The sequence below is a fragment of the Zootoca vivipara genome, chromosome 4, assembly GCF_965207765.1.
Source record: "Zootoca vivipara chromosome 4, rZooViv2.hap1.1, whole genome shotgun sequence".
NCBI classification, from domain to species: Eukaryota; Metazoa; Chordata; class Lepidosauria; order Squamata; family Lacertidae; genus Zootoca; species Zootoca vivipara.
In genome coordinates, this window is record NC_142587.1 from 92,533,987 (window position 1) to 92,544,907 (window position 10,921).

General features: G+C 45.5%; 1 protein-coding gene across 10 annotated transcripts in view; it reads left to right on the forward strand.

Moving 5' to 3' along the window:
* Positions 1-5,859, forward strand: part of DLG2 (discs large MAGUK scaffold protein 2) — an 835,907-nt gene extending 830,048 nt beyond the window's left edge. For all 10 annotated transcript variants that reach the window (XM_088668833.1, XM_088668834.1, XM_088668835.1 and 7 more), the window contains 2 exons: positions 1,925-2,016; positions 2,285-5,859. In XM_088668833.1, coding sequence (XP_088524959.1) covers positions 1,925-2,016; positions 2,285-2,391 — 199 coding nt within the window. In that variant the 3' untranslated portion in view covers positions 2,392-5,859. The remainder of the gene's footprint in view (positions 1-1,924; positions 2,017-2,284) is intronic.
* The last annotated feature ends 5,062 nt before the right edge of the window (positions 5,860-10,921 follow it).

Below are 10,921 nucleotides of genomic sequence, written 5' to 3' on the forward strand. Positions count from 1 at the left end.
GACGACCTAGGTGGCTGCCTAGGGCACCAGAATGGAGGGGGCGCTGGCCAGCATGCCCGCCGCCACCCCCCGCCGCCGAGCGGCTTCAGGCCGCTCTCCGGAGGCTCCCCGCGCAAAGGTCCAGAGGCGCACAGGAGTGCGAGCCTGAGGCCACCTTGCTGCGCCTGTCAGCTGAAGAGCGGCCCCAGGCCGCTCTCCCGAGGCGCGCGTGTGCCTCCGGAGAGCGGCCTGAAGCCACTCTACAGGCTACAGCTGACAGACACAGCGAGGTGGCCCCAGCTCGCGCTCCCGCTCGAAGCTCCGGAGGTGAGCAGGAGCCTGGGACCACCTCCCCACGCCTCTCAGCTGTTTTTTATTTTATTTTTATTTTTGTCTCCTTTTTATTTTTTTCTATTTGCTATTTTTATTTTTTTCTAATTTTTGTTTGTTTGTTTTGTTTTTGTTTTTTTATTTTGTTTTTTCATTATTTTGGGGGGGGCACCAGAAGGTGATCTCGCCTAGGGCGCAAAAAAAACCTAGCACCGGCCCTGAGCTGCTGGGTGACCTTGAGCTAGTCACACTTCTCTGAAGTCTCTCGGTCTCACTCATCTCACAGAGTGGTTGTTGTGGGGGAGGAAGGGAAAGGAGATTGTTGGCCACTTTGAGACTCCTTAAGGGGAGTGAAAGGCGGGGTATCAAGTCCAAACTCCTCCTCCTCTTCTTCTTCATCCAGCTTTGGCTCCGCTGACTGAGCCCCAGCTGAGCCAGGATGAGCAAGTTAAACGGGCATATCTTTGGCTGATCTGGGGTTGGGCGCTTAATGCCAGCTGAGCCCAGCTGTGCCAGGAATCAGTCAGACAAACCCGAGATCCCCTGCACCGTAAGCTGTTCATCCCAGTGGATCTCACCATAGGCTTGCCACCCTTAGTTACTGAAACAGGAGCACATATACTAAATACTAATTTTTTGAGTAGCTTTCCCCTTCCTTAGCGTAGACACATTTGGTGCATCCCCAATTCAGTCAGCAGGCAGATTCTTCTTCCCAAGAGCTAGGTCAGCTGTAACAAATGTGTGTTGTCATGTACTTCTTAGCCAATTCCTTATGCATCATCATGCGCATAATTTTCAGCATGCACCACACGTGGTTTACGCTGTGTGCAGTTCGTTTTGGCATGCGTCTCTGGTTTCCTCCGGAGTCTTAGATTATGGTTTCATGTCTCTCTGCTTTGCTTATCCACATGCCGCAGCCGATTTCCTAAAATTAACCAGCGCTTGGAAGGGAATCTATATCCTCTAACCTGGAAAGCCCTGCATGCCAGTCACGGATGTGCGACGGCCATTCGCATAGTGAAGGAAAAGCAGTTTGCACAGTCTGGGAGCTATTGTTGTCCATGTTCCAATTGGAAATGAGTTTGGGAAATGAACTCTCTGACAAATTGAGCCCTGGCTGTGTTGCCATGGAAAATACTGTCTGTCCTCATTTTGACTAAGCAGCATAATGAAAGAGACCTAGTTCTGAGGTGTATCATTAATGCAGGGATAGCCAACATGGTACCCTCCCAATGCCATTGAAACTCAGCTCCCATCATCCCTTATCATTGGCCATTTTGGCTGCAGCTGATGGCAGCTGGAGTCCAACATCTGGCAGGCAGCATGTTGCCTAACCTTGCATTAAGCTCTTTTAATATGAACATATTTTAGTGCTCCTATGACATTAATAGTTTATAGGAGAGTTCTGTTTTTCAGACGCCACTCTTTTTGCCTTAGTTCCAGAGCTTCTGACAACATGGCCTGTATAAAGGGTTGAGGATTTCCCCCACCCCTGGATTAAAAAAAGGGCACCTTAGTTATTTATTTTTAAGATAACTTGTTGGGGCTTATTTTGGCTGCAGCAAATGGATAATGAAATGGTGATGGATCTTCCTTACCTCCAATGTGTTTCTAGGGAAATGAATAAACGTTTCACAGAAGAACAAGCCAAGAAGACATACGACCGAGCAATGAAATTAGAACAAGAATTTGGAGAATATTTTACAGGTATGCATCCCTATGGGAAGGTTTCCTGTGGCTAGAGAACCATTTTTTCCCTCTCTCTCAGCTCAAGGAAGGGCCTCATTCCCTTATGGACATCATAGTAAATATTTCTATATGTGCATTTAACCATATAAATTAGCATAGGCAAAATCTTCCAACCTTTGTTGGATGATGCATTCCATCTTTTCGGGAAATGCAAGTGGGGACCCTAACGGCCTTCCCAAAACATTTACCAATGTGACTGTTAAGAACCTTTATTTCTTTTCTGCAGCTATTGTCCAAGGAGAAACCTTAGAAGATATATATAACCAATGCAAACTCGTAATTGAAGAACAATCTGGGCCTTTCATCTGGATTCCTTCCAAGGAGAAGCTATAAGTTCGCCAATTCACCTCTGATCACAATGGAAGAGCATTTAGAAGAAAACTTAATCCTATCTTATTTGGAAGCTTTTTGGGGGTGTGGTTTTTTTCCCGGGGGGGAGGGGAAAGTTACTTTTACGTTTCTTGCAGTCAATGTGAATTTTTTTCTGAATGTACAACACAAAGTGTTCGAAGCCATGAAGGACATTGATTTGGTCATAAAGGGTAGAGAAAAGAAGAAGAAAACCTTTACAAAAATAAGAGAGAGAGACTTTTGCCATATTAACAAGAAAAAATGAAACTGCTAGCCGTGTGCTCGTTGCACCACTGGGTAGAGATGGACTTTTGACGCGGAAGCCCGCTGTCTGAGAAAGCTGGCCAGCGGTGCTCCCTCCACCCCAAAATGTATTCTTGGCTCAGCTCAATGTGTTCGTTGATTGCTTTGGAGAAGAATTTCCCAGGCCTTGGACCTCAATATTACAGCTCGATCCTGCAAGGAGCATCGCTCTGACTCCAATGGGTAAGGCGGACACTTGAAGCGGACACGTCTGAAGCTTGTATTTAAACAGGATGCGGAGCAGAGTGCCCTGCGCCTTGCAGGATAATATCCTGTAGGACCTGATCCATCTTCCACCAAACTCTGGAAAGACCTTGAATAGCTTGTTCTGGGTGTTGGATCGGGGACTTCTGCTGGGGTGGGGTGGTTGCTGTTTTTTTTGTTTGTCTTTTTGGTCATAGCGCATTTGTATTTGCTACACCTCGACTTTCGTATAACTATGCACATCAGGTTTTTTTGGTTTTCTTTCTGAAACCAATCGGGGGGTATTATTTTTCCCGGACCACTTCAGACCCACAATTTCATCAGGTTTGTAATGCCAACGAGGGTCCAGGCAACGAGTTTCATTCCACATCAGAACACTCACGCATTAAAAACAAAAACAAAAACTTTGGGGGTTCAGGGTACTTAAACTTGACAGTAAGGGATACAATTGGGGAAAGCTTTACATTTTATTTTGATTGTCTATATTATCATTTATATAAAGACAGAAGGCACTTAACAGATGGAATAATTTATTTAAAGAAATCTATATTGATGTATAGGCGCTAATTTCTATAGGTGACAAAATATTTTGTGAGATATTTTGTAAAGATTAAGTAATTGAAAGGTGAACTATTTTTCACCCTTGGCTGGCTGTAAAATGCAAAGGTCGGGGGCGGGGTTTCGAGTTGCACTATGCCATTATTTTCCCCAGGAGATTTCCTCATAGTCTTAAGTTCTAGATGTTATTTTTTTACCTTCCTAACTTGAGGGTGTTGTGTTCTCCCCCCTTTTTATTCTAGTTGATAAAGAGGCACTTAGAGCTAAAGAAAACAGATCTCAGAATTAAAATGGATTTCTGCCCCAGAAATAAAGTCTGCAGCCAAGTTGGGTGTTGGGTGTTAGTATTATAAATGGCCACTGAGATATCAGAAACAGGTTACTGGAAAGAGAATTTTAGTTCTTGGGGTTCTGAGTTACTCAATTTCCCCCAGAAAAGGTACATGTGGATAAAAGCGGAAGGAATTATGGGATGGCATTGTTGTGCCAATGACACCAGGCGGGTGCTGCAAAAATAACCCACACAAAATAACCCATCTGGAAGCACTCAAAATGTCAGTGGCCTCAATGCAATTTCTGTTTCGCTTTGAAAATAATTAATTAAGACGGTCACCATTGTAAGCTCTCTTCCAATCTCTTCCCTTGGGAACTGTCGATAGAGAAATTGCCACACACAAAAAAGCAATGGTGCATTTTTACTTCTTCTTTTTTGCTGGCAAGCCACTGATAAAATGTTTGTTTCAAAGCCCACAATACTTGGGGTAATGTTGCAAGTGGAGCATTCCATGTCTGGAAGCTACGGTACCGAGAAACTATGTTTTCCAATCACAGGAGAGTAAGAAGTGCCAGGTATAGTGTGTCAGGGATGTGCACTCTGTGCATGCACAGAGCACTGGCAGTGCAACCCTGTCCATGCCTACCAGAAGATAGCCCCACTGAGTTCAATGAGGCTTACTCCCAAGTGAGCAAAGGATTGCAGCTTGAATCTCCCATATGTGGCTGGCGTTTGGGTACTAGCAAGCAGCTGTTTGGGTTATTGAGCACTGCTGGAAGAATGGGAAATTATCTTCTGTTGCCACTTGGCCCTTCAAGACCAGGTGATCTTTGTTGCTGGGTTGCTTTTCAGCGTGGGCAGGGATTAAAAACAGCTCCTGCTTATCCGTTTGCAGGAGTCCATCATTTTACATCACTTTTCTTTGGCATCGTTATTATATGCTTCAGTTTGTACATAGGGTTTTAAGAACCAACGCCTCAATTCCTCCACCTAAAATCTCAACCACGAGCGCCTGTTTTAAACATTTCAGGCTCTTGTCTAATGGAGACACATTGTCACCGGGGGGGGGGGGGTTGAATGATTCACTGTGCACTTAAATCCCACTGACTACAGTATCTAATTTCTCCTGGATTGGAATGTAAGCTCCTGATAGAGACGCTCTACGACTCCCCCCATTTCCTCCAATCGGTGAGGCAGTTCCGATGAATCTCTTTTGGGTAGAGGAGCACCATTTGTGCTCTGGAGCACCCATAGGTGCATGGAATTGCACGCCTGGGGGGGGGATCGAATTAGCTGGAAATACAAATACGAAAAAGTGAGGGCTAGTGAGAAATTCTATAGGCCAAGGTTGTCACTGTGTAGCACTTTCTAAGACACAAGGTGCTGTTATCACCTCTGACTTGCTTGTACTCACAATCTCCTCCTCAGATGGGTCATTATTTATCTCCCCCATTTCAAAGTGTGGGGAAGGTGGGGCAAGCAAGACAATGAGTCAATAGAATTGCCCAAGGCTACATGGTGAAGGACTCGAAATTCATTTTGCCTTCATCATGTGACTTGGGGTGTTCACTTGGCCATACTGGCCCAGCTAAACTTTCCTTAACATCTGACTTAAGATGAACACGAGAAAAGGTGTTCATCTCTTAGCGCTGTTTGCTTCAGTCCAGCCAGCTCCAGACTTGCAAAAAAAAGAAAAATCAATCAAAATATTTTCCAAATCAAAAGGGCTAGAAACTTGGTGGTTTTTCCTTTAAAAGGAGAAACAAATAGAAAATTTAGTGATATTTGGAGATCATTCTGCAGAAATCCAGAGAAGTCCAAATCCTTAGGAACAATTGTTCATTTATTTATTTTTTATGTCAGCAAAACGTTGTCTCAGGTCTCGAGGTCTAGAACACCTCCTCAAGGACCTGATGCAAAATCTTTCTGTCTGATTTCCAATTCTGTTTTTCACCACTCCCATCAGTCTTTCTGTTTGTTCTGTTTTGTTTCTCAGTTAAGCATGTAACCTTCTAAGAGAACTATCCTACTGATAAATGTTCTGTTATGTCATGTGCTGTGCTTTCCAGTTTGGCAGTACCACTGTGGCTGACTACAATCAATTTCCCATCAGTCCTTGGTTACTGTAGTTACTTGGTTACTTTTTTCCTGTTTCCGTGCGTTTGTGTGTGTGTGCGTGCGTGCGTGCGCGTTTGTGTGCTTCCAGCTTAGAGTTGCCATTGCACTTTTTTTTAAGCAAAAAAAGGAAAGAAAGAGAGGAGGGGAGAAAAATCATCGAGAGAAGCGGCAAAAAGAAGGCTGGCTCTCTTTTAGGATTTGCATTTCCATTTGTTTCATGTCTGGATGACTTACGTACTTTGTGTTCCTTTTACAGCCACATTCACACCATGCATTGAAAGTCACATGATACCAAAAGCATGGCTTCCCCCAAAGAATTCTGGGAGCTGTAGTCTGCTACAGTTCTTAGGAGATCCCTGCTCCTCTCCCAGAGCTATCTATGAGGGGAACAGGGGGTCTCCTAACAACTCTCAGCCCCCTTAACAAACTACACCTCCCAGGATGCTCTGGGGTGATTTAAATGTATGGTGTGGATGTATGGCCTACTCCTCAATCATTCCATCAGCACCTCGTGGCAAAATCTCAGCTCCTCTACACCAGGCATCCCCAAACTTTGGCCCTCCAGATGTTTTGGACTACAATTCCCATCAGCCCTGACCATGGGATCATGGGAGTTGTAGGCTAAAACATCTGGAGGGCCAAAGTTTGGGGATGCCTGCTCTACACCATAAAGAGGTTGAGAGTATGGACAAGTAGAGAAGAAAAAGTAGCTAACCACAAAATCATCCTTGAGGGAATGATTGAGACTAGAAGACTTCACTTTTTATTATCTATTGAGGGCTGGAACAGATGATAGCCAGTCTGGCTCATATCTCCACTCACTCAGCTTTACAGCCGTACCTCCAATGTCTCTTGGCATCCGTACGGGACCCTAAAGTTCAAGAACAGACTACAACGTGTAGGTCAAACCCTCACAAGTCAATTTCCTGAATTGAATCTGGAAACCAACTGTGCAATTTTGGTCTTTGCACATTAGGGTTTTTACACTCATTGGCCATATCGAAAAATTATGGCCCCATATGAATGCCCAAGGACATCAGGGGTAAGGCCAGAGCGCCAGCTGCATGGATAGAGCAAGGATGTTCTAGCAAACCCTCCACATGCGTGGGCTGGATCCGGGTGAGGTGTTGCCCAATCTTACCCTTAGGCCAAAAGAAAAAAAGCAAGTAGGTGCTACAAAATAGCATTTCTTGTAAGCCCAATGGGTTCCAGAAAAATTCCTTTCCCAAGGGCGGTCGAGTTAGCACACTATCCCTGCTGTGTTGGAATTGTTGCTTTAAAGCATGCCCTTTATTAAAGGATTATTTTTTTACATTAAAAAAGCTCCATTCATAATAAATGTCATTTTGTAGCACCTTGAGTTCCTTGCCCTCCTTTTTTCCCCACAATCTTGAACAACAAAAAATTGCATCCCATCATACCTGCCAAGTTCCTCTCTGAAAAATAAGGGACCGGACCGGAAGTAGCATACCAGAAGTAGCGTGGCGGCCATTTTGGAACTGGGAGGAGCATGCTCAGAAGTGACTTTTGATGCTGCTGTGCCCAGTTCCAAAATGGCCGCCACACCAGAAGTCGCGCTGCAGCCATTTCGGAACTGGGCAGAGCAGCATCAAAAGTCACTTCTGAGCATGCTCCGCCCAGTTCCAAAATGGCCGCCGCGTCAGAATAAACCGGGGGGAAACAAAAAAATCTGTTTTTTCGGCTGGGGACAGCTGGAAAAATGGGGGTTTCCCGGGGAAAACGGGAGACTTGGCAGCTATGCATCCCATAAAGAGGAAAATGCATCAGGATAAATGTTTGGGGGGTTTTTCCTAAGTCCTACTAAACTTGTGAACCTTTGTGGCCTGCTATTTCCCCACCCATCACCACCTCCTCGGTTTAAATAGGGGATTTTGCTGAGCCAAGGCTAGTAGCCAAGAGCCTTTTAAATGCCCTAAAGATAACATAGGGTGGCAGTTGCCACAAGAGGCACCATGAGCATGCTGCTGAAGGAAGGGAGTCCATGGTGAAGGTCCCTAGCTCAGTGGTAGAAAAGGCGCTTTGCATGCAGAAGGTCCCGGGTTCAATCCCCGCCATCTCCAAGTACGATGGAGGGACGCTTCTGCCTGAAACCCTAGAGAGCCTCTGCCAGTCCGTGTAGACAATACTGAGCAAGATGGACCAATGATCTGACTCAATACAAGGCATCTTCCCATGTTCCTATGACTTGAGACTGAGCTTAGGACACTGCTGGTGCCCATGTCTGCAACAAGCCATGCTTCTCTTTCCAGACGGAACACTTTCTGCCAAGGGTCTGAGGAAGGGGGTTGGAGGAATGGCAAATACTGACTCCTTTAGGGGAATGTGCCAGATCATTTCCCTGGTGCTATTTCTTATATTCTTCTGGCACAATCTGTAGCACCGTCGGCAGTCCGGGTTGAACCAAAAAAAATAATTACCATGGCTTCATGTCCACAGCATGCCGACAATGCAGTATTTTCGTTCAGTATCTTCTTCTCTCTGTCCACAAACCATTCTGCTACACATGTAAAATTCTCTCAGAGGAAGCCATTTGTATTTATCCATCCGTTTATCTGTATTATTATTTTTTGCTTTTGAGTGGGGAATTAATGGAGCTTAGCAAGAACAAACTTCACAAACTTCGAACAGCTTTCTTGCAAAACGGATTGTGCAAGTTTTCTCCCTGAGGTAACTCTGCATCGGGGGAAGCAAATATTTGCATAGTATTTAAAAGCTACTCAAGTAGGAATGGCCAGATTTTCAAAAGGCACCCAACTCCGCTTCCGTTTTAATATTCCCCTTGTGGGGGGGGGGGAGAATAGAAATGAGTGTTTGGGGAAGCCCTTGGTTCAAAGTAGAAGAGCAAAAAATTATGACAACCAGACTCTTGTCATACAGGGCTGCCTTCAGATGTCTTCTAAAAGTCAGGTAGTTGTTTAACTGTTTGACATCTGACAGGAAGACATTCCACAGGGTGGACATGACTACCAAGAAGGCCCTCTGCCTGGTTCCCTGTAACTTTACTTCTCACAATGAGAGAACCACCAGGAGGCCTTCGGAGCTGAACGAGGGGAGGGGAGACGCTCTTTCAGGTATACAGGGTCCTTCCTGTCTTGGCAGCTCCTGAAGCAGTAACCTGCTTTGGCACAGGTTTCATTACACCCTCCCCTCAAAAAACCACTTTTATCCCACTCATGCATTCAAAGGAAAGCATGCAATGTGGATCACACATTTAAAATATACAACGCCATATAAGAATGTCAACTGAGCCAGCCCTACCATTAGGCAGAGCAAGGTAGTAGCAGCCCCCAACTATTTCTCCTGAGTTTCCAGGCATTCCCCTCTGTTGCCACGTGGCCTTTCCTGGGCCACTCCAACCAGCCTGCTGCCTCAGGTACTGTGGAAGATGCTATCCTATCACCAGTGTTGAAGCAATACTCAGCTGCCAGTTCAGTCAGCTTCTGCGCATGGAATTTAGAGGGGGCACCATGAAATAACAGGGCAAAGTCATCATAAAAGCACACTGGAAGGAAGATGAAAAGCGAGCAGACATAGAGCTGGGGTAGTCCTACCTTGGGAGGGCATTCCGTAACATTGGTGCCACAACTGACAAGGACCTGCACCAAATTTGAGGCCTCTGATGATGACCTCAAAATTCAGGCAGAGTCAAATGGGGTAATCTAACTAAGCTATATCTGCTAAGTTGCGTGCTTCAACTAGAAGTGGAAAGGTGGCATGGCATAAGGCGGCCTCCCCCAATCTAGTGCTCTCCAGATGTTTCTTTTTAGACTACAGCCCCCATCATAGGAACCAATTCCTAGGAGTCTAGGCCCCTTTGGCACCACCAATAAAATATTTGAGGGGGGCAGGGGTCCCCCAAAGTTGATGGGTGTTGCTATTCAAATGGTGTGTGCTCAGGAGCTGCAGGGCAAAACATCTAGAGGGCACCAGGTTGGGAAGAGAAGGCGTAGAGTGACTTAGTCACAGCATCATGATTGCATCTGCTTCCTTTCACCTTCAGTTCCTACTTAAACCATGGGTCCCTCTCGGAAAATATCTTTGTGAGGTGGGGGGGGAGTGCTTCTTGAAGGTAACCGGTCTGAAAAGTTTCACAGATATAAATGCTATACTCAAGGGGAACATCATACTAAGAGGCAGATCAAATCTGACATTTTGCCACCAGAAGCTGGCTTTCAGAGTCATTCCTGTGGATACAAATATGTTAAAAGGGATCACGGGCTGCAACTTGTGCAAAGGCAGTGCTGTAAAACTATTTGAGATCCTGGCCCCTCCTGAAGATGCTGAGCAAGCAACAATAGTTTAAGCGTAAATGCAAAATATTATATTGAAATGCATTTAACTTAAATACAATAGGAAACAATAACAGTTACGAAATCTGGCTCACCATTGGAACGAGCTGTCCTGGGAGATTGCAGAATATCCATGCCTGTTGTTGGACATTATCTGGGAGGCAACCATAGCTCAGTGAAAGACCACAGGGTTTTGCACACAGAAGGTCCTCGATTCAGTCCCTGGTGTCTCCACATAAAGGAATCTGGTTGCAGGTGTCTCTGTTTGAGACACTGGAAAGGCACTCCCAGTCAGAGTAGAAAATACTGGGCTGGTTGGAGAAATCATCTTACCTAATATGTGGGAGCTTACCTAATACATGGGTATCTGGGGATGCTTTTGCTCTGGGGTAGCCAGTGTACCCTACAGATGTGGCTGGACTACAGCTCCCATCATTCCCTGACATTTGGCCATACTGGTTGCAGCTCATGGGAGTTGTAATCTAACAAGATGTGGAGGGTACCACATCAGGTACCCCTGCTTTATCACGTTGGCTTCTTAAACAGTCTGTATTAAAGGAATCCTGTCTGCATTAGCCTCTCCTCCTCCTCCTCCTCTGCCTTGTCATCTGGGCAGTCCAGGACCTCTAGACACCCTGCCCAGACTTGTGCCCCCAGGAGGTCACTTTGATGCAGCTAACACAGCAGTTTGACACACTTCGTTGTCTCTCAAGACAGATGGATGCCAACAACAACAACAACAAAA